The following is a 25,493-nucleotide window of genomic DNA, read 5'->3' as shown; positions in this document are numbered from 1 at the left end:
TTTATTATCAAAGTACATACACGTCACCATATACAACCCTGAGATTTACTTTCTTGTGGGCATACTTAATAAATACATAATAGAATAATAACCATAATAGAATCAATGAAAGACCACATCAACTTGGGTATTCAACCAGTGTGCAAAAGAGAACAAACTGCACAAACACAAAAAGAAAGGAATAGTAATAATAAATTAATAAGCAATAAATATCAAGAACACAAGGTGATGGAGCCAGTCAATATACTCTCCGCTACACATCTGTTGAAGTTTATCAAAGTTTTAGAAGTCGTGCCAAATCGTCTCAATCTCCTGAGGAAGTAGTGGTGCTGTGTAATTGCCCATACAAAGGTGAAATGTTTAAGGGGAATATGGGGTGGGGAGCCTCTTCACTCAGAGGGTGGTGAGAGTGTGGAATGAGCTGCCAGTGCAAATGCTGGAGCTGGAGTCAATTTCAACATTTAAGAAACATTTTGGTAGGTACCTGGATGACAGGGTTATGGAGGGCTTTGATCCTGGGTGCAGGTCGATGGGACTAGGGAGATTAATGGGTCTGAAGAGACTAGATAGGCCAAAAGGCCTGTTTCTGTGTTGTCATTTTCTATGACTCTAGGGTAATAATAAATCAGAATATTAATCCCCAACACCAACACCAACTTACCAAACCCATGAAACTCTACCCCAGAATTTCAATATACATCTGTTCCATCTCAGCATGAATTGATGCATTTTAGTGACTTCTCTTTGTTAGCTTAAACAAAACCAAGTGCATTTTCAGCAAGTCAACAAGAGTAAGGGAGAAAAGGAAATAGTAACAGCTGTCTCTGTAAAAGGTCTATGACTGAAACCAAATGTGATCCCCTTCCCTGATTAAGGCTTGCTGTCTTCCTTTTCTCCCATCATTTGTATCAGCCACATTCACACTAGCTCTGTAAGTGAGAGAGATTATATTTCTCTTGCAGTTCTGGCTTGATATTTCAGTTTAGCTGGCTGCTCTGTGCCAAGTTCTTTCAACAACAAATGCATCATTGCAAAACAGTCTTCTGTTTGACTGGCAGGCACACCCATCTCTCTGCTCTGTTTGCATTAACAATGACAGTGCATCATGTGAATTCTGGTAACGTTTATAGGGAAAATACAAGCAAATATTCCACTGGCTGTAAGAAGTCATTGTGCTGTGGAATGGCAAATTATTTTGTTGTTAGGCATGAGAAATATATGCTTTTGTATAAATCCCTATCTTCCAATTTCACTTGAAAAGCTCGCCAAGAAATAGTAGAAAGGGAAATATTAGATCTGGAGTTAACTGGCAAAAAATAAAATCTTTGCTCTTCAAAACCAAACCTGAAGTAATATCAATATTTTGTCATTAATAAAGACACTAAAACAATAGCATTTCCTATATCAAAACAACATGGAAATAGAATTGACTAATTTCCCATTGATCACTTGGTGAAAAAGAAGGAAGAACACCAGAATCAATAATTGTGAGGCAGGAAATTGCGGGATGGATTTCCTTTAATTCATTCAAAGTTGGTGTCTGTAAAAAAACTGTCTTTGAACAATTTCACAAATGTAAGTGAGATGACAAAACAATTCATTGTGGTTAAAATGATGATGCAGTTCATTTCAGATGGACCAGTGTCGAAGATGACACCGGTGAATCACAGCAACATGTTGGATTCTGCTCACAAAACTTATGAATACCTCCTCTGAATTACTCTCACTGCAGCCGGCAACCTGTAATTTCACTTTAAGCATCACCATTAAGACTGTTCCCTTTTGAACAGTCTTAAGGAATTAGTTATTTCATGACCTTCGGCAGATTTAACTCTCAAGCATGCAGGTATGGCATTTGAAGTGGACAAGAGTACATCAGCATGACTGGAAGAGAGCGAGGAAGGGAGGACTCCAATCCAGACTGAAATGCAGTGGAATGAAAATCCAGCAAATGTACAGTCCCTGGAGAACAAGATCGAGGATCTAGGGGTAAGATTGCTGTATCGGTGGGACATGAGGAAGTGCTGTAATCTGTGTTTCATGGAGACATGGCTTACTCCAGGCATGCTGAATACATTAGTAAGACTCAAACGCTTCTTGATAGACTAGATGGATTGGAAAGGACCACTGATTCAGTAAAGGCTGAAGGTAGGGGTCTCTGTTTCATGATAAACTTGCACCACCCCCTGATGACCATGTGATTGCAGTTTCTGAGGTTGACATGAGAGCATCCTTCAGGAGAGTGAACCTACGGAAAGCATCCGGCCCAGATGGGGTACCTGGCCTAGTACTGAAGAACTAGCTGGAATATTCACCGATATCTTTACCCTCTTGCTTTGGCAGTCTGAGCTACCCACCTGCTTCAAGCAGGCTTCAATTTTACTGGTGCCTAAGAATATCATGGTAACCTGCCTCAATGATTATTGTCCAGTAGAACTTACATCCACTGTGATGAAGTACTTTGAGAGGCTGGTGATGAAACATATCAACTCCTACTTGAGAAGTGATTTGAATCCATTCCATCACAACAGGTCAACAGGCAGATGACATTTCATTGGCTCTTCGCTCAATATCTGGACAGTAAAGATGCATTCATCAGTATGGTCTTCATTGACTACAGCATGGCATTCAATACTATCAAACACTTAAAACTAATCAATAAGCTTCACATCCTCGGCTTAATACCTCCTTGTGCAACTGGAACCTCGATTTATACAGACGAAATGCTGGAGGAACTCAGCAGGCCAGGTAGCATCTATGAAAAAGAGTACAGTCAACATTTCAGGCTAAAACCCTTCAGCAGGAGTTGGAAAAGGGTACAGTTAATTTTGGGGGCTGAAACCCTTGGGCAGGACTTTTCCATAGATGCTGCCTGGCCTGCTGAATTCCTCCAGCATTTTTGTATGTGTTGCTCAGATTTCCAGCATCTGCAGATTTTCTCTTGTTTGTGAATGGATCCTCGATTTCCTCACTTGCAAAGTTTGCTGACGACACCACTGAAATTGACTGATTCAAGAGCGGTGATGAATCAGCATATCCGAGGGGGAGTGAAAATCTGGCTGAGTGGTGCCACAACAATTACCTCTCACTCAATATCAGCAAGACTGAGGAGATGATTATTGACTTCAGAAGGAGGAAACTGGGTCTTCATGAGCAAGTCGTCAACAGGGCATCAGAGGTGGAAGGGCCAGCAAGTTAAAATTCCTCAGTGTTCTCATTTCAGAGGATCTGTCCTGGGTCCAGGATGTGAGTGCCATTATAAAGAAAGCATGGCAGTGCCTCAACTTTCTTAGAAGTTTGCATTCATTCAGAAAGTCATCTAAACTTCGACAGACATCTATTGTACAGTATGGTGGAGAGTATATTGACTGGTGGTATCACAACCTGGTATAGAAGCACCAAAGCCCTTGTACGGAAAAGCCTACTAATAATAGTGGATATGGCACCGTCCATCATGGATAAAGCCTTCTGCACCATGGAGCACCGTCACAGTAAAGAAGCACCTATTGTCAAGGACTCCCACCATCCAGGCTATGCTCTCTTCTTCCTTCTGCCATTAGGAAAGTGGTACAGGAGCCTCAGGACCCACACCACCAGATTTAGGATCAGATATTACCATCAAGCACTTGAACCTGAGAGGATAACTTCACTCAACTTTAATTGCCCCATCACTTACTTTCAAGGAATCTTCATCTCATGTACTTAATGTTTATTGAGTATTTATTCATTATTATTATTATTGTTCTCTTTCTTTTTGTATTTGCAGTTTTATTGTAATTTACATTGTTCCTGTAATTTTGAGTGAGATTAGTGATTTCCCACTGTTTTCTGCGACTGGCATGTAGTGAGATTGTCAGTGGGAAGTGTTGTAATTTCTGTGTCCTCTGTTGGTCGCATAAGTCAGAGAAACTATTTATGTGGCACCTTTTAAACTAGTGCACCACAGAAGACTGAGTATCATGAAGAGGACTGATTATTTCTGGCTTGTATACAACATCTGCAGAGACATTATGGAATAAAATGAAGGTCACTATTGGAGTGAATGATGTTTGCTAAAAATGCTTTACGTAACAAATAAGCAATTACTGTAAGATCATTGAGCTAGATTAATGAAATTAATTATTAAAATATGGTAATATCTTTCATTGCCGATTATGAAATTTAAGTTGTCTGAATTGGCTTTTGTGAATTTACAAGAGTGTTGATGTGTATTCAGGATATAATGTTACTTTATTGCCAATATTATGGCTAAATATGAAAGTATCACAAGAAATACAGGAAGCACATTTAAGAAACTACTCAGAATATATAATGCTACTGCTGTGGTGATATTGATTGATAGCTTACAGTCCTGCACTTGGACACTCATATATTCATACAATGGAGCAGAGAGTCTATTTCTTTGTCCAAGGGTTGAAATGTCTGATACTAGAGTACGTGGATTTAAAGTAAGAGGGTGGAAGTTTAAAGGAGATGTGCGTGACAAGTTTTTCTGGACAGAGTGTGATGGGTGCTTGAAATGTGCTGCCAGGAGTGGTGGTGGAGATAGACACGATAGTGGCACTTGAGGCTCTAAAATAAGCATATGAATATGCAGAGAACAGAAGGATATAGAACATGTGCAAGCAGAAGGGTTTGGTATATTTAGGCGTAAATAGTTTAATTAGTTTGGCAGAACCTCATGGGCCAAGTGGCCTGTTCCTATCCTATACTGCGTTCTATGGTTTATGTTGAAGCTGAGGTGGTTTGAGCGGCTGAATCATGCTGAACCCAGCCTACTGCTGGGATCCCCACCCAGGGTACAGAGGGCCAATCTCAGTGAACCTCCTCTGCCCATCGGTTGGACGGCTAGGTGCAGCAAGCTCACAGCAGTGATTAATCCTCAAATTGATTGTTGCCTTGGCCAAAGCAGGTGAGGCTTCATTTAATAGTTTTTAAATATCCCCAGAACTTGAAACATTAAGCAACTATTAATTGAATAAAATAAATAAAATAATTTAAAGGGTTAAAAAGTAGAAGAAAATAGGTGTAAATCAGTAAGAACAGAAACTTTAAAATAAAATAAAATGCAGCAACTGAAATGAATAGGGCTTCTGCCCTCACCAAATCTGATTGAGTACTATATATTCAGTGAGATAGATTCTCCAATATAATGCTAGGGAATTCTAGTAAGACTGACCTCTTCCTTGGCTTCTATATGGAGTCCACTAATGAAGCAGTATGACGAATGTGGTGGCTTCAGTCACTAGGTAGGCCATGATGTAACAAGAGGTCAGTTTTTTCCAGGATTCTGGCATTTAGTCCAGGATCTAGTTGCATGACTAACTGGCAATGATTCCCATTATCAATTCCACCCACAGGCAGCAAAATATAGACTCATATTTCTGTGTTTCCATTAAGACAAAATCCTTGTTCTTTTAAAAATAGTCCATAAAATTGAAACTGATGTTTTAAAAGCAATCTCAATATATTAGAACATTTATGCCATCACATTCAGCAATATTGATGTTTTCTTTGCTTTTATACAAATATCTCAATTTATTCTTACTTACTGTTTACTATACAATATAATAAAAATTAAATAATGTTTTGTTATTAGCTGTTGTTCAGAAAATTATAGAACTTGTATTTAAACATATAGATGATAATTAAATTGTATTCTTTCAACATTTACCCTGATAACAGCAAAACAGCTGAAAAGGTATTGAAATTTGAAGTGGAAATTCTGACTAACACACACTGTATTGAATTTCTGCAATTTTTGAACTGATTGCATCACAACCTAGCAACAGAGTTGGCCATTAAGAAAATAATAAAAAATAGCAGGTGTAGGGCACTTGCATCAACGTTCCATTAAATTATCATTGACTAACCTCACATCAATTTCTCAACTAAATCTTTTCCTCATGGTTTCTGCAAAAAGGTTGTCTGTCTCAGCTTGATTATATCAATGAAAAAACATCCTGTGCCCTGAGGTAGTGAATAACAAAAGTTCACCATCCTCTTAGTGAAGAAATGTCTTCTAATTTCTTACCCTGAAACATTTCTCTAACCAAGGGGCACAAACTCTCAGAATTGACCCTGTATAGCTTTTTCAAGGTGTTAAGCTTCAATAAGACTACCTTTCAGTCATCAATGCTGCAGGGAATTTATGCAGTAGTTACCTTGAAACAGACTTTTCACTTCATCCCCGAAGTCAATCTAGTGAAGCTTTGTTGAAGTGTCATCAATGCTAGGACATCCTTAAAGAAATAAGAGCATGACATTGTACACATTACCCAAGGTGTGACCCTACTAATTTCCTGCGTAATTGTAAGAAAACTTCCTTATTGTTGTACTTTAATATCTTTTCTATAAAGGTCACCAGGTCATTTGTCATTGGAAGTGAAAGATATTGAAAATTGTTTTTGGTATAAGCTCTTTGATCGTAGGCAATTATTCAGATTCAATAGGTTAAACTGCATTTTTTTTGGTGGGGGGGCGGGCAAGTACACTAGTATATACAACAGGAAAGTTTTACACTGTTTTTAAATTTATTCTGTAAAATAATTTTGCATATATAAATGTCATCAGTACTGTAAAATTAAAGGATTGACACTAAGGTTTAAAATTAATATTTGGAGTTATTATATTTCCAGTTCTATTAATAAACATATCAATATATCACTAAAATACATAATAGAATGTTTCAAAATACTTTTACTTTTTAATATAACATTGCGAAATTGTATTGGGTTGGTTATGATGGAATTTCTGTTTAGCAACAGACAACTGATTTGAACAGAAACATACTCAAAAATAGGTTAATTTTATCAGAGCCATACAGCACAAAAACCATGAATCAGCTCGCTGAATTTGCACTGATTATCAACCACCCATTTACACTAATCCTCTTCTTTTAATTTTCTCCACATGCTCATCATTCACCCCTCCCCAATTCCACCATGAACATGTACTCCAGTGGAATTTTGCGGTGGCCAATTAACATAACAACCTGGTCAATCTGTGTGTCTTCAGGATGTTGGAGGAGACAGATCACCCAGAAGAATGTCGCGCAGTCACAGGAGAAAATGCAAACTCCACAAAGATGGCATCTGTGATCGGGATTGAACCCAGATCTGCAGTTCCATAAAGCAGCAGTTCATCAACAATTTAAATTCATTATCACATTGATAAAACATTACAAGTATGGACTTACTTAATCATCATAAATAATTGTTGTCCTGTTTAAATATAGGTCATTTGAAATTACAGGTCCACAATCCCTTATCTGAAATCCTTGGGGCCAGTTGCATTTTGGAATTCAGAAATTTTCGGATTTCAGACCCCCCCCCCCCACCCTGATACCAAAAAACACATATGCTCAAGTCCCTTATTTAACCTATTGCAGTGCAGTGGACTTTAGGACCTAGCGGAGCACTAAACCTATGCACATCCTCCCGTATACCTTAAATCATCTCTAGATTACTTATAATACCTAATACAATGTAAATGCTATGTAAATAGTTGTTGTACTGTATTGTTTAGGGAATAATGACAAGAAAAAATGTATTTCCAACAAAATCATTCAATAAATCAATAATATTTTCATTTAATTTGATTTCTTACTCTTTCAATCTTTTTTTCTGAAGTTTTAGATTTGATCAGAAAGTCTTTCTTTATGTTTTTTTTGGTTGTATCCTCAAAGTGGACTGCCCAGTTCCTTTTTTTGTTTTTTTTTCTATAGGGAGGTAGGGTTTAAGGGTCGGCACAACATCGTGGGCTGAAGGGCCTGTACTGTGCTGTACTATTCTATTTTCTATGTTCTATGTCCTATAAAACATAAAAATATACAGCTTCAAACAAACCCAATCAAACACATGGTAAATGACTTATTGGACTAAATGTAGAATGTCAGTGTCACTGTCACTATAAAACTTCAGTAACTTGTCTTTGTTTATTTAAATCATATACAGTGGTAGTTCCAACACTATTTTCTTCAGTAAGACGCCGCACAGACACACCACGATCAAACTTCTGCAATAACTCCGCTTTCTGTCTTCTCATAGTTACTCATAGGGGTATCTGCAGTTCTTTTTGACATTTTCACAGTGAAATTAAACACAAAGTCAACAGTGAACACAAAATAACAGCGAACATCAAATGCAGGTGTGAGCGTTGAGCCACAACTGACATCTGGCGGCCTCTGTTAGTGCTGCCACGTCACACCTGAGTGACGTCAGCTGTTGGCGAAAAAAACTTCAGTTTTGGAGCTTTTTGGATTTCAGAATTTCGGATAAAGGAATGTGCACCTGTAATACTAATTCACCAAAAACCCACCAACATATTTATTAGCTTTTTTAAAAGCTACCAAGCAACAAACAGCCATAAAACCAAACTAATCAATTAGTTTGAATAAATTCTTCCGGGTTTGTATAGACTCAGAGGGATCCAGTTAAAAAAAAGTTGCTTATAACAAGGCAATTCAAAAGAATTAAATAGGACACCATAAAAATACAATAAGAAATGCCTTTCAAAAATGCCAAACATATTACCAAAGGACAATTTCTTAACCATTTTATTAGTATTATATTCCATCTGCATTTTTATATAAAGGAGCATTATCCTCAGGGACTTACTTCAGTGGTTGGTAAATTGATGGAGAAGATCCTAAGAGGCAGGATTATGAACATTTGGAGAGGCATAATATGATTAGGAATAATCAGCATGGCTTTATCAAAGGCAGGTCGTGCCTGACAAGCCTGATTGAATTTTTTGATGATGTGTCTAAACACATTGCTGAAGGTAGAGCAGTAGATGTAGAGTATATGGATTTCAGCAAAGCATTTGATAAGGTACCCCATGCAAGGCTTATTGAGAAAGTAAGGAGGCATGGGATCCAAGGGAACCTTCCTTTGTGGATCCAGAATTGGCTTGCACACAGAAAGCAAAGAGTCGTTATAGACAGGTCATATTCTACATGGAGGTCAGTGACCAGTGGTGTGCCTCAGGGATCTGTGCTGGGATCCCCTCTCTTCGTGATTTTTATAAATGACCTGGATGAGGAAGTGAAGGGATGGGTTATTAAATTTGCTGATGACACAAAGGTTGGAGGTGTTGTGGATAGTGTGGAGGGCTGTCAGAGGTTACAGCAGGACATCAATAGGATGCAAAACTGGGCTGAGAAGTGGCAGATGGAGTTCAACCCAGATAAGTGTGAGGTGGTTAATTTTGGTAGGTCAAATATGATGGCAGAATATAGTATTAATGGTAACACTCTTGGTAATGTGGAAAATCAGAAGGATCTTGGGGTCCAAGTCCATAGGACACTCAAAGCTGCTGCGCAGATTGACTGTGTGATAAGAAAGCATACGGTGTGTTGGCCTTCATCAACTATAGGATTGAGTTCAAGAGCTGAGAGGTAATGTTACATCTATATAGGACCCTGGTCAGACCCCACTTGGAGTACTGTGCTCAGTTCTGGTCACCTCACTACAGGAAGGATGTGGAAACTATAGAAAAGGTGCAGAGGAGTTTTACAAGGATGTTGCCTGGATTGGGGAGCATGCCTTATGAGAATAGGTTGAGTGAACATAGCCTTTTCTCCTTGGAGCAACGAAGAATGAGAGGTGACCTGATAGAGATATATTTGACGATGAGAGGCATTGATAGTGTGGATAGTCAGAGGCTTTTACCACAAGGCTGAAATAGCAACATGAGAGGGCACAGTTTTAAGGTGCTTGGAAGTAGGTACAGGGGAGATGTCAGGGATAAGTGTTTTTACGCAGAGAGTGGTGAGTGCGTGGAATGGGCTGCTGGCCACGTTGGTGGAGGCATATAGGATAGGGTCTTTTAAGAGACTCCTGGATAGGTACATGGAACTTAGAAAAAAAGAGGGCTATGTGTAATCCTAGGTAATTTCTGAAGTAAGTACACGTTCTGCACAGCATTGTGGGCTGAAGGGCCTGTATTGGGGTTTAGGTTTTCTATTTCTCTATGTTTCTATGACAGTCACAGCATTGTAAGTAAAACGATGGAGGAGGACGTCTTACTGACAAAATACAAGCTCAGTATAATCTCAGGGGGTGTTACACTGATAGCGGTGTGAAATTTTGATTAGAAATTAAATCTACTTCCTTCTACCTTCTAAGATTGGCCAGAGAGATCCTGTGGTACTGTTCTAAGAAGAGTACAGTGGTATTTTGGCCAATACTTATCTCTCATCCAATATTTGGCACAATTATCTAAAAAACATTTCAATATATATTTATGTAGCATGGCCTTATCAGAAACATCCGGTCAAAGATGCACTTCTGATCTGTAACTAAGGTTGTAATATTCAATTATGATGGCAATTTGACCAAACCAAAATACCATAGAGAATAACATGAGAAAGACCAAATATTCTGTAGTACAAATCTTGAGTGAGATTTAACTATTGCCTCCCCTAGTATGCTCTAAATGGAACTGTCGTAAGTCTTGCCAAGCTAATGGGGGCCAAAGGATTATATATGTATATGTTCCCTGGATCAGATAGTTTAAATCCACAGATCAAGCTGCTGAAATCGTGGAGGTATTTGTTGTAATCTTCCAGAAATCCAAAAATTTGGGAGCACAGTAAAATGATTAGAGAGGTACCTGTATAAACATTCAAAAAAGGGAGGACAGCAAAAAGAGGATAACTATTGTGTGAATAGCCTAACATCGATATTTAGAGAAATGACAATTAATAAGGAATTAATAATGGCAGCACATTTGGAAAGACATAATCCAATGAAGCAGATTCATCATAGTTTTTAAGAAGGCAAATTCTACCTGACAAATCGATTATTCCATTTTGAGGGTTTCACCAGAATGGAAAGTTGGGAACCAGTAGATGAAGGCTTTTGGCAAAGGCCTCACAGAAAGATTAACTCACAAGATTAGAGTCAATGATGTTGGAGATAATATATTGACAGGGATAGAGGGCTGGCAATTAGACAGGAAGAAACAAGTATGAATAAAGGGATCATTTTCAAACCGGTAACTTATGAACAGTGGGTACCACTGCAGGGAACACAATATATAAAAGGAAAAAAAAAACAAAACCAGAGGGAAGGCAAGCTGTGAGGAGGATACAAAATAGATTAGAGAGAAATAGGTAAGTGAAGTTAGTGGGCAAAACATTGACAAGTGGAGTGTAATTAGGGAAAACTATGAGCTTGTGCATTTTGGAAGGAGAAACAAAGGGACAGAGTATTAACTAAATGGACAATAAAACAAAACTGCAGAAATCTGCAGCAGAAAGAGATCTAGAGATCCTTGTGCGTGAAACACAGAAATATCCACGTAAACTCGAGTGCAGTGGGCAATAGGGAAATCTAATGGAATGTTGGCCTTTATATCATGTGGATTAGAAAATAACCAAAAGGAAATATTACTATAGCTGAACAAGGCCCAAGGGAGCCCACTACTGGATAATTCTGAATAGACTTTATCCTTCTGTGTAAGAGAAAATATTATTTCATTGGAGTCATTATAGAAAAGATACACTTAGATGTTCTTAGGGTCAGTATAGGGGTATTGTCCAATGACAAAAACAATAAGCATGTTGGGATTCTACTCACTGGAGTTTGGAAGAATGAGAATCAATCCTATAGAAACATATAAGATTCTCAGGCAATAAGGTATCATAAACGTTTAAACCTTGGCCTCAGAATAAGGTTGCACTCACTTTAGACTGAGATGAGGAAGGTAATGAGCATTTAAGTAAGGTGCCACATCAAAGACACAATATTAGACCTCACAAAATTAGGAGGAGTGTATTAATATGGACTGAAGACTGTTTATCATGTAGATCCTACAGAATTGGAACTAATGGCTCTTTTAAGGATGAAGATAACTAACTAGTAAAGTATCCCAAAGATTACTTGTTTGCCTATAACTGTGTAATAACTTGGTGGAGGGGGCAGAGGGTAATGTCCAATTTTGCTGATGACACACAAGTAGATGGAGAGCATGGTGCAGCATGGATATTTAGACATTGCAACAAGAAAGGATTTGTTGAGTGAGTGAGAAAAAAACTTGGCAAGTGCAGTGTAATGCAGGAAACTACACATCAATGGAAGGAATCTAAAGACACGCTATTATCTAAAAATAAAGAGTAGAGAGGGATCAAAGCATTCTAATGGATAGAAAAATATTAGCACGCAGGTGAAAAACAAAATAGTTAGCAAGGCAAATGGCATGTTGTTTTCTTACAAAGGGTAGGTGTTCAGAAATATAACATTTTGTTACTGCTGAGGCTATACCTGAACTACTATGAAAAGTTATATTTTCACTTATTTACAGAAGGATATACTAGCACTGGTGATTGTCCAGCAGCGCTAATTTCTGGGATAAGAACATTGTGACAGAATGAATGACTAAAAAAGTTATAGTTAAAAGATGAGGGATGATTTTATTGAAACATTTAAGATCCTAATAATGACATGATAGGGTAGATGTTGAGATGTTTTCATAACTGAGTCTCAAACAAAAAAACATAGTTATAAAATTAGGAAGGTATTTTAAACTGAGGTCTCTGAGAATTTCTTCTCACAGAGAGGAGTGAACAATTGAAATTCTCTAATGGATATAGGAATGTCAGATCAACCATGATCCCTTTGAATAACAGACCACGACTGAGGGGTTGAATAGCCTTACTCTAACGGACTTATGGTCTTAAAGCTTAGCTTGTTGGCATGGATTCAAAAGCAGCCATATTGCTACACCTTCCTTCATAGTGCTCCTGAAGTTTGCTGATGGTCTGTGGCTGTGAAAAACCGCAGGTATCAATGCAGAGATGCTGAGTAGAGACTTTCATTACTAGTTGTTCTGGGATCAACCTCATTTTCATAGTGATGGATACTGGTTGCATCTCCAGTGCCACTTAACCCTTGTGATCAAGGAAACAGACTTTTATCAATGGGGCACATATTTTTTCTTTCTCTGATGAGTACCAGGCACACGTAAGGGTGCAGAGGGACTGAGATCAGAAATCACAGACTTTCCACCAATCTTAAAATTAGGTTGGGATGTGAAGAATGAGGGTGTAGGAACAATATGTCACAAAATGAATGGGCCCAACAGTGTTCATCTGCAAATTCCAATAAAATCTTCATTTATCTAGTAAAACTTAAACGCCCTTCTTAATAATAGCTGTTACTTCAAGCTTAGACAGACCTAAATGATAATTTAGGAAGTGTCAGGAGACTGGCCAAGATCTGCATCAAATTCTATTAGAGGAAATACGAGCAATCTGCTGATGCACATTAATTTGCATGTAATTTAAATTCCAACAATCCTTTCAAATTCAATCAGGTGCAGATACTGAAACAGTATGGGGGTCTTTGGCCACCCAATATTACCCTGTGGTACAGTTCATGTTTAGGAACAATAATTGTAACAGGGAGGAAGGAAATCTGTCATCTGTCACACAATTCATGTTGGTCACACTTACCTCCTCAGTGGGCGTGGAATGAAGGGTGTGACGAAACTGTGTACACTCTGTGGACAATTTATTAGGTACTGTACCTCCTGCTACTGTTGCCCATCCGCTTCAAGGTTCTTAACAGAGATGCCTCTCTGCACACCACTATTGTAACACATGGTTATTTGAGTTACTGTCACCTTCCTGTCAACTTGATCCAGTCTGGCCATTCCCCTCTGACCTCTCTCATTAACAAGGTGTCTTGGCCCACCGATCTGTTGTTCACTGGATTCTTTTCTGTAACGTGTAGAGTCTGGTGTATGTGAAAATCAGTGTTTCACCTGTATCTGTTACATCACTTGCAATGAGTACTACTTGTGCTGTTTGTGAGATACTCAACCCACCCTGTCTGGCACCAACAATTATTCCACAGTCAAAGTCACTCATATTTGGTCTGTTCTCATTCTCATATTTGGTCTGTTCAACAACTCAACCTCTTAACCATGTCTGCATGCTTTTATGCAATGAGTTGCTACCTCATGATTGGCTGATTAGATATTTGCATTAACGACAGCTGCACAGGTGTACCTAATAAAGTGGCCACTGAGTATATAGAGAGTGATAAGGATAAAACTAAAAACTAAAAATGGCACTTGTAAGAAGTACTTACAAAGTCCTTTGCCCTCTGAGCATTACTTTGGTTTTGTCAGCAATATTAAGTTATTAAGTAAGTGAATTCAGGAGCTAATTATATAGTCTAGTTTGAATCAATTATCTAATAGTTAAACTAAATGTGTTAGAGCACTTTAATTGAGAACAAGTATCAGGAAAGTGTTCTCAGGAAGCACAGTCTCAAACTAATGGTAACAAATGGATTATTAATGATTATTATGTCCATTGTTAAAAACTAGTATATACCTTTATGTAACTCGAGTGTTTCAGAACTGATACAGGGCATGCAACTTCACCACAAGGACTACAATGGGTCAAGGTGTTAGTTCTCCATCTATTTCTCAAGGGTGTTGACAAATGAGTGATAAATACTGGCCCTGCCAGCACACCCGCAAACACACATGTTTAGAAAGATCAAAATCAAGTAGCGACAAGGAGACAATTTTGCTTATAACAGCTGAGAATTCTGCTATGGTGATGATCGCGCAGGATATGGAGCCCTTCAAGACTTCACATTATTTGTCACTATCAAATGTGAAAATGGATATGTTAAACTGCTGAGAAACTCAACAAATTGTATTCCTGCTAATTATTCTGTTAAAATGATAAATGATGACATTTTGCCCAAAAGAGGAGTCATTTTCTAATGAATGTTTTCTCTCCTTCCTGCTGGTTGTGTGAGCATTCCAATTTCCATGTGGATCTTCAGTTATGGAATGGTGTTTCACCTGTATCTGTGGCACCACCTGTGAAGGGTACAGTTCAGCAAATGACACCCACATGTCAGCTGCTACTTTCAATATGGCAGACATTAGCATCTGAACAACTACAATACTTCAATAAGCTGTAATCTAATGAAAGCGCAAATAAAGATGCAGGTTTCAATTTATATCAAAGTTGAAAGTAAAATTTATTATCAGAGTACATACACGTCACCACATACAACCCTGGGATTCTTTTCCTACGGGCATACTTAGCAAATCTATAAACTGCAAACATCAAAACATCAACTTACATGTATTAGTTACTAGTTGTGTTGCGATATTCAAGGTTACCAGGAGGTATGCTGAAGTTTGCTTGAGCATTAAATTAATGCCTAATTCAATGCTATACTGCTTTTGCTGTCAATTTTTATTACTATTCAAGTTTTATTTCTGAAAAAAAAAATCACAATACAGATATTTGAAAAGTTGTTTCTTAAATTTCATTGGATACCTTTGTGGTTCTCATAATTAAGTAAAATGTTTGAAGAATTTCTCAAAATTCTTCAATTTCCACAGTCATGATGTTTTCAGTGAATGAGAGCATGAGACAGGACAAAGTAAGCTTTAGTTTGTCACTTGGGAAATATGACTAAAATGAGTGATACTAATATTCAGTATACCCCAGTTTAATTAAGTTAGTTTCCAAAAACTACGGAATAGGCAATAATGCTGGCATTGTTACTGACATACAGATCCCTCAAAAAGAATAAATAAAACAAAATTCGTATAAAGTTATTCAGCATAGAAACAGGCCCTGCAGCACAACTGATCTAAGCTGACCAAAATGCCCATCTAAGCTGCCTGGGTTTGGCCCATATTCTTATAAACCATTCCTATGCTTGTACCAGTCCAACGGCCTTTTAAGATCATATTTCAGTCCCCCTTGTTTCAAGAAAAGAGTACTCAGCCGTCCAACCTCTTCCTATAATGCAGACTCAGAATGAGAATCAGATTTAATGTTACTGGCTTATGTCATGAAATTTGTTGTTTTACTGTCACAGTACATTGCAATACATATTAACAAAAACTGAATAAAAACTTATAAAGTACAATAAGAAATATATATATAATGAAATCAGTGCAAAAAAAATGACTAAACAGTGAGCTAGTGTACATGGGTTCATTGTTCATTCAGAAATCTGATGGCGGAGAGGAAGAAGCTGTTTTGTGACTGCTGATCACGGTGCTCAGCTCCTCCAGTGCTTGCCTGATGTTGGTCAGAGGTAAAATGTATACTGCTAACAGGTTGATGGTGAAAAACTCCCTAGGCAGATAAAACGGCAAACACTTGACCACTAGATGTTCCAGGTCAGGTGAGCAGGATTGTGACAGAACTGCCATGTCTATGCAACACAGTGATTTCTCATACAGCTCCTCTACCTTTAAAAGACTCAGTTGTCCTGCCTTTGCTAGATATGGCCCTTGTGGCTAAAAGGATCAGGGGGTATGGAGGGAAGGCTGTACAGGGTTCTGAGCTGGATGATCAGCCATGATCATACTGAATGGCGGTGCAGGCTCGAAGGGCTGAATGTCCTACTCCTGCACCTATTTTCTATGTTTCTATGTTTCTAGTGTTTCTTTGAGGAGAATGGTGAAGCCATTGTGCTGTAGTGCAGCATCCAAAATGGTAAGGGAGAGCCACATTCCCAAGAAGTAAAGTACACAGCAGTCCCTAATGTCTCTCTGGTGCTGCAATATCATTCTGAGTTCTTCAATTATCAATTCCTGGCAACATTCTTGTAAATAATTTTGGCACTCTTGCCCATTAAATAACATCTTTCCTGTAGCATTACGACTAGTGCTTACCAGCATCTTGTAAACCACACCATAACCTCTTAACTTCTTCACTCATTGCCCTGAATGATGAAGGCCAGCATGCTGAAAGCCTTCTTAACCACCCTGTCTATCTGTGGTTCCATTATCAGGGAGCATGTACCCGAAATCCAAGGGGCCTTTGTTCTACAGCACTCCCCATGGCTTTGTCATTCATTGTGAAAGCCCTTCATTGACTTGATTATCCAAAATGCTACTCTTTGCACTTATTTAAATTAAATTCCAGTTACCATTTCTCAATCCATGTATTCAGCTTCTCAAGATCACCTTGTAGAAATACAATCTGGAAAGTAGAATTTATATATATTTGCAAATTGTAATTAAATTCTTGAAACTATGTGAATTCTTCATCTTCTTAAACACATCACCCCTACTGGGGTATAGGCTGTCAACAGCAGCTACCTGAAGTCCTCTGTCCTGAGCTGTTGGAAGATTGATTGGCACTGTGGCTTCCACATTTACCACACAACTTCATATATCTTCTAGGTGAAGTACCTTCCTGTCCCAGGGAAGAGGTCCTTGAACCTTACGCTGGCATTTCTGTAGATCTGGGTTTTTACGGAATGGGGTTGCTAGCCCCATACCAACTCTCCTCCTTTTGCAGCCAGCCTTGGGATTGTACATGGCAGAGTTTATGTGAAATTTTAATTTGCCGATTCCTACAATAAAGCCTTTAAACTTGACACGGTATGGCACGGTGGCACTGCAGGTAGTGCTGCTGCCTCAAAGCTCCAGTGAATTGGGTTCTATTCTTACCACTGGCAACATCCTTGAAAATCTTTGCTGCACTATATCCAGTTTAACGGCATCTTTCCTGTAGCTTTGGTTTTAACTGAGTGGTGCTTGCACACTTTCCTGTGACCATGAAGGTTTACCCCAGATGCCCCAGTTTCCTGCCACATCCTAAGGAGGATTTGCTGCTTGTCAGGTTATTGCTGATAATGTACAGTAGGTGATTGGTGAAAGAATCAAGATTCTCAATGGCCTTGTGTAAGAGAATAAGTAACAAGTAAATAAGTGGGGAAATTAGAGTGATGATTGCTCTGTTAGCTAGAAAATCTTTGATGTGTCAAATGGGCTTGTTCTATGTTACAAGGAAATAAGAGCATGAATATCTACCCATTTTCAAAGTAGGCAATCATATCAAACTATCAAGTGAATACGTTCCTGGTACAATACACTTACCAAGCCTTAGTAATAGTGAACATGTTAAGAGTCACATGCAACCACCTACAATCATGCACAATTTGAACAAGTAGAATTAAATACGGTGACATCTACTGCCAACACTGTTGCTCCCAAACTTCATATGTTTCTGCTATCATGCGTTGGTCTTTATTGGCTGGAGTCGACTCCATTCTGGCAGTAATATTCAAAGATTGTGTCGCTTCCAAAAATAAAATTTGTATAATTGTTCTGTTTTCCCTCCCTTAAATGTTTCATAGCTGTTCTCTGGCAAAGAGGAGAAAGGTACAAGAAATGGAACTGGGAGCATCAGTGAACAAAAGAAAATCCCTGCTGATGAAACCACGTCACTACAGTCCCAGCAAGGACTGTGAAGAAGAAAGTAAGGATGGTAAAGACTGTGACGAGATTATGGCAAAGGCAGATAATATGGAAAACCACCGGCATTTGTTAGGTAATGCTAAAAAGATAACCCATGTCAGAGTGAAGTCCAGTAGCTTTTTTGGAACTATTCTTTAAATAGATAGCAAGTCCAAATAGGCGTTTCAGTACATCATTATAATTATAACAATATTCCAATGACGTATACTCCTTTCAATGATGTTTTTCAGCATGGCATAAAAAAGACATTGTTAGGTAAACGTGCATTTTCACCATGTCCAGTAATCTGTGGCTAATTGGGATATATCAGAACTGTGTAACTTAGCAACAGTAGTGATTGTTGCTTTCTAGTGCTTTTATTAGGTACAATCATTCCATTAGTAATAAACAGAAGTGGCCAAAGTAGTGGATTGAGAAACAATTCAATGAATCATACACCACCAAACATAATTCTGTTTTTTTCATTATTGTACTGTTATATTTTTGTGCTGATTTTTTGGTTACACTGATTTTTTTGCAGTGTTTGCCTGATTCCACATATTTATTTTGTCCTCAATGCCAACATTTAAAAACCCTAAAGCTTTTTTTAAAGATAAGTCAATAATAATTACCTGCGATTTGGATTTTAAATTCCTGTAATGTGTTATAACACAAAAAATTTAGCACTATTTACTTCCAACCACAATCAAAATCACCTTCATAGAAGGCTGGTCCTAAAGATCAAGGCACATGAGATGAATGGAGATCTGGTAGATTCAGAATAGGTTTGGTCAAAGAAGGCAGAGGGTAGTTCTGGTGCTGGAAGGCTATTATTCTTACTGCAGGTCTGTTACTAATGGTCATCTACAAAGTTTAGTACTGGGACTTTGTTGTTTGTGATATATATAAGCTACACAAACAAAAATGTTGATGGTTTTATTAGTAAGTTTCAGATAACGCAAAAATTGGCAGAATTGTAGATATTGAGGAAGGTTGTCAAAGGATTCAACAGAATACAGACCAGTTGGAAATGTGGGCAGAGAAATGGCAGATGGAGATGAATTCAGACCCAAGTGTGAGAGGTTATAATTTAGGTGATTAAATGCAAGAGGAAAATATACAGCAACTGTCAACATGTACTGGGGATCTTGGGGTCCAAGTCCATAGCTCCCTGAAGGCGGCAACACAAGTAGGATGGATAGTAAAGAGGCTAAACAACATGCTTGCCTTCACTAGTCAAGCTGTTCATTATAAAAGTTGGGAAGTCACGTTGCAATTGAATGAAACACTGGTTAGACCACACTTGGAGTATTATGTGAAGTCTTAGCTGCCACATTACAGGAAGGAAGTGAAAACTTTGCAAAAGGTGCAGAAGAGGTTCACCAAGATGTTGCCTGAATTGGAGGATATTAGCTATAAGAAGAGGTTGGAAAAACTTGGATTGCTTTCTCTGGAGTGTTGAAGGATGAGGAGTGATATGATAATAGTACATAAAAGTATGAGGATCATAGTTGGGGTAGATAGAGTCTTTCCCCTAGAAGGAAGGGGAAGATTGTCAAATACCAGTGCCCATAAACTTAAGGTGAGAAAGGGAAAGTTTAAAGGAGATTTTTGAGGCAACGAGGCATTTACACAGAGGTTGTAGTGCCTGGAACTTGCTGCCAGGGGAGATGATGAAAGCAGGTACCAAAACAAAACTTAAGAATAAGTTAGGCAGGGACATCGACAGGCAAAGGCATGGAGCGATACAAACCATGTGCAGATGGATAGGATTAGTTTGCACTTGCATCATGGTTGGTACCAACATGGTAGGCTGAATGACCTGTTCCTGTACTGTATAATATGTATCTACTATCTGTCTTAGCTCTATTTCACCGATCCTCTTCCTACTCCCTGACCTTTCTCCTCTATCATATCTTGAACCTCCTGTGCAGCAGAATTGTCCATTGGGGGAGTGTGGGGTCCCTGAAAAAAATACTCTCTCCAGTGAACTAACTGCTTAATATGGCTTTAAAGCACTGTCAGTTCCTAAACAACTGTGCCCACATTAATTTATTGGACTCTCATTGCACCACTCCAGCAGGAGCACTGCTGTCATACTTTAGTCGCACATCACTCAGCTGCCCAACTAAGAAGAAATGTCAATTTCTCACCAACATTACGTCTCAAATATGTTTCATTGAATTATTCTTCACCTGAATCTGATAAATTAAGAGAAAATTCTATCTTTGGTAACTGTGCATGAGTATTGGACAACAGCTGTCCTCATTACCACGTGTTCAGCTGCATGGAAAGGAATGGGACAATATATAGATAAGGCAGATCTTGTGCACACTCTAAGTGGCAGCAAGTACAGATATGTTTCTCCCTTTTAGTGTTCACTTCCAATTTGCAATGCTGTGGGAGTTTGACCTTACTTTTAGTAAATACTTAAACATTTAATTTTAGAAGTCAGTTGTGTTTTTGCTTCAAAATGACAGCAATGACCCCTTGTATAAAGATATTCTCTTTGCCAGTGGCACCTGTGTTCCTATCAATATAATGGCCAGTAGATACAGATCGTTCAAGATTTACCTGAACATCAAAATTTTTACAGCTCCAACAAAATGTCCCTTTTCATTTTTTTCCTATTGAATTACCAATTATTTGAAAATGATTCTCCAATGAATTTACTGCATAGCACCATGAGCAAACATTCCCTCTCCAGAATCTAAGTTGCCTTTATCACAGCCACAATGGCAGCTGGAGTGCTAAAATTTTTCTCAAAGCCCTCTGCCTAAGGTTAGAAAAAGATCAACCCTGGACCTTATTCTTGATAACTAACCATGTGTATGCATTTTGGGCAAAGATAGATTGGGATTTGGCTGTGGTCTCCCCAGTGGTAAGATTGCAGGTTGGCACTTACTGCCAAGACCAATTTACGAAGGATATGAATGGTGCCAGGAGCCTGAAGAGCTATTCCCCATCAAGAATTAGTGTCTTTAGGAGATGAAATAACAAAATGAAAAGAGAAACCTCATGTGCTTTAATGATTTGTTTGTTGCCTAGAAAACAGAATTCTGTATTCAACACACGAAGACCCTCAAATGGACCTACCAGAGAAAGACACTAATAATAATAGTGATGATTTCAACAGCTATCAGGAGCTGGTAGCTAAATCACTTCAAGATCTGGGAAAAATAGCTGAAGATGCAGGAATACAGAGGTGTATCGAAAACAATTTAAATGACAGTGGGGTACAATCTTTGGAGGGAGAAAGTGATGGAGATGAAAGAAATACTTCTGAAATCCTAACTAAAGATAAGGCAAGTGTATGTGAGAAAGAAATAGTACCACACTATTCCTACACAGAAAATACTCAAGTTCCTTCCGAGAATATTTACGACAACTGTGACCAACCCCAAGATTTATCCAAACCATCTAACAAGAATGAATTAAAGCCCCTCGCAGTCCAGGTGTATAGCCTGGGCAGTAAACCTAAAGACATTTTAAGGGCAAAAGGCAAGGAATCTGAGATAACAGAAATTGTTTCACAGGAGCCAGCCTATCAGAGCAGAGTGAACAGTACTGGTGAAGCACCAGATTCAAAGCCAGGCCTTCCTGTAGGTGACATGCAGTCTCCAATGACTGATGATGACTGTACTTCTCAGCTATCCACAACTACAGAGGATTCAGAAGACTTTAGCACTGCAAAGGGGAACCTAAGTCTCCTGGAACAGGCTATAGCTCTACAGGCAGAGCGGGGTTACATCATAAAGGAAACACACAAGGAAAATGAAAGGATTTTACTGGAGAAGTTAACAGCAGGAAGGCAACTTTGCAAGACTATTGACATTGGCTTCCGGAAAAGTTTCTCCAGCAGAGGTAAAGTGCCTTTTTAATTATTCCAGGAGCAATTTTAATATTGCGCATAAAAATGATATTTTTCCTCTCGAGCTGTTCCCCCATTCATAATGACATATCCATGACCTGGATGTGATTGAGTCTGAGAGTGATTCTGTTCTGGACTTCGATCTCATAAATGACAGCAGCTCAGCACCATGTAGTGCTCCACATAGGAGCTCGTATTTGATGAAAATTCCCAAGTCAGGTCAGATGAGTTTTTGCACTTGAGACGATCATGGTTTAAATCTGCAGTTCAGTTACTGAGTGCTTCCAGAAAAGTTTTGCATGTGCTGCCATGCATCTGTTGGGGAAAGTGAATTCCTGCTGCAGTTCTCCCAATTGTCCATCATCTTTTTTAGTAAAAGAACCAAAGATACACCAGCCATATGCCATTTTCTCTGGTTTTCCACAGCTCCTTTGCCAGGGTTACACTGAACAACAGGGAAACCCCGCTACAGATTTTTCAGCCATTTGAACTGCTGTGGATATTTTAAAAATCCTTGTCAACAGATGTTACTAGCTTCATCAAAGGATATAAAAATTCTGGTGTATTATTCATTCTGTTCAGCCAGTTCGTTCAATTCCCATATGGAAAATTTTAGGGTGAACAAGGTATGAAACTTATTGCACAGAAACAGGCCATCCAACCCAAAGCCACATTGATGCTTCAGCCTCAAGTAATCTCCACTGCCCTACCTCATTTCAATCTAACCTACCTCATTTCCATCCCTCACTTGCATACTTGGTTTATTATTATATCTGTTCACTACTGGGTTCAAATTAGAAATAGTGAAATGGTGATGGCAGCTACATCATTGTCCACTGAATTTATATTAATGATTTAATGCTCAGGGCCTATTCTGTTAAAAGCCGTAAGGAAGGAGGGGGAATTAAACTAATGAATAGAAATGTAAAAAATGGAAACCTGGAGTTTATATGGAAGGTTTTGTATCCTCAAACCAGCAAAACACGAATATTTATTCCAGAGAAACAGCAAATCAATCACAGTATATGCAATGCATCCAGGTAATTTTTCTTTCTTCACAGCACAATTCAATTAACAACAAAAGTAGTGGATTGAAGTGGTACCTTCACTGTAGTAAAACACCTCAAGATACTGGAAGCATAATCAAAACAATTTTGACACTAAGTTATATAAAGAGATATTAAGGTACATGACCAACAACTTAGTCATAGATAGAGGTATTAAAATGTAATTTTCAGTGATAAGAAAATTAGAAAAGTAAAAGAAAAGTGAATCCTATATCTTATGGGCAATAAAGAACAACCTACTGAAGGAACTCAGGACCAATGAAGGGTTTCAATTCCAAATGTTGTCAATCCCCTTACCTCCACACATGGTGCCTGATCCCCTAAGTTTCTCGAGCAACTTGAATTTTTTATCCAGATCTCAGTATTTGTATTCTCTTATATCTCCAGAGTTTAGGGCTTTGGCAACATAATACAAGGCTACCAATAGTCATAGAGTCATAAAATAATATAACATAGATATAGGCTCAGAAGGCTAATTGATCCATGCCAACTACAGCATCCTCCCTGCCCAAATTCAGCCTATAACCCTCCAAATCCTTCCTCTCCATGTACCTATCCAAATATCTCAAATATTGCAAATGTGGCCACCCCAACCAGTTCTTCTGACAATTCATTCCAGGTACGGTACTTACTGTCCTCTGTATAAAGAAGTTACCTCTCAGGTCTCTTCAACTTCTCCTGTGCTCCAGGTAATAAAGATCCAGCATAGCCAACCTCTCCCTATAACCTGGCTCTCTAGTCCAGACAGCATCTGCATAGATCTCTTCTTCACCCTCTCCAGCTTAACAATCTCCTTCCTATAACAGGGTACCCAAAACAGTGCACAATTCTTCAAGTGCAGCCTTGCCAACTTGTATAACTGCAGCATAATATCTCTACTTCTAAACTTGATACTCTGGCTGATGACGGCCAGCATGCTAAATATCTTCTTTGCCGCCCTCTCTCCTTGTACATTTGTACTCCTAGAACCCTCTGTTCCACAACACGAGTCAGTGCCTTCCCATTTACTGTATAAGCCCTACCCTGGTTTGTCCGTCTAAAGTGTGTCACCTCACACTTCCCTAAGTTGAAATGTATCACCAACAACTTGCTAATTGTGCCATGTACATTCACAGTCACTTCATTTACATAAATAATGGATAACAGAGATCTCAACACCAACACCAGGGCACTCCATTAGTCACAGGCCTCCAGTTGTAAAATCAACGTCTAACAGTCATCCTTTGCTTCCCGCGATTGAACCAATACTGGATCCACCTCACTAGCTCCTTCTGAATCCCATGTGACCTTATCTTCCAGATCAACCTGCCATGTGGGACGTTGTCAGAGGCTTTGATCTAGTCCTCGTAGATAATATTCACTGCCCTACCCTTACCTACCTCCATTATGGAGGGTGGAGGAGTGGAATCAGATCAAGAGGACATTGGGAATAACAGAGTTGGAGGATGACTAGGGCAGGAAAAACTTTCCTAGGGCATTCTTGTAGGTGGTGTCCTATGATGTTGCAGAAGTGGAAAAAGAAAATCTTAGTTATGACAACTCTGCAAGGACAGAACTTCATCTGAAGGGTCCAATATCGATGCAAACATCTATATTGGTGGTGAGTGATTAGAGTCAGTGGCTAAGAGTGATTTTCTGAAGAAACTAGGCATCATTACCTTAAGACAATATTGAACATACCAATACACAGAAACATAGAAATCTACAGAACATTACAGGCCCTTCGGTCCACAATGCTGCACCAACCATATAACCTACTCTAGAAACTGCCTAGAATTTCCCTACCGCATAGCCCCCTATTTTTCTAAGCTCCATGTTTTTTCATTATTCAAACTTACTTATATTCTTTCTAAATATTTCTAATTATCAGAGAAATTTAAAAACAATTCAAACGTTATTGACAGAAAAATACTGATAAAAGTTTATCAGGCCTTCTGGAAGTGGAGGTCTGAGGTAGAGTTGCCAGGGAACAACTGTGGAAATACGTCTCTCTTATCATAAAACTGTGGAATTACATCAAAGTTTGAAGTAAATCTATTATCAAAGAACATATATGTCACCATATACAAACCTGAGATTCATTTTCTTGCAGGCATACTCAATAAATCCATAATAGAATAATAACCATAATATCATCAATGAAAGGCTACACCAAATTGGGCTTTCAACCAATGTGCAAAAGACAACAAACTGTGCAAATACAAAAACAATTAAATAATATAAGTAAATAAATAAGCAATCAAAATTGAAAAACTAAGATGAAGAGTCTTTGAAAGTGAGTCCATAGATTGTGGGAACATTTCAGTGATGGA

General features: G+C 38.6%; 1 protein-coding gene across 1 annotated transcript in view; it reads left to right on the top strand.

The window, feature by feature from the left end:
- Positions 1-25,493, top strand: part of st18 (ST18 C2H2C-type zinc finger transcription factor) — a 139,156-nt gene that overhangs the window by 40,509 nt on the left and 73,154 nt on the right. Inside the window, exon 4 of the mRNA XM_063041769.1 lies at positions 18,144-18,337. Coding sequence (XP_062897839.1) covers positions 18,144-18,337 — 194 coding nt within the window. The remainder of the gene's footprint in view (positions 1-18,143; positions 18,338-25,493) is intronic.

This window comes from Mobula hypostoma, chromosome 1 (genome assembly GCF_963921235.1).
Source record: "Mobula hypostoma chromosome 1, sMobHyp1.1, whole genome shotgun sequence".
In the NCBI taxonomy this organism is placed as follows: domain Eukaryota; kingdom Metazoa; phylum Chordata; class Chondrichthyes; order Myliobatiformes; family Myliobatidae; genus Mobula; species Mobula hypostoma.
Note: the sequence above shows the minus strand (reverse complement) of the source record. Positions and strands in the feature narration are given on the sequence as shown.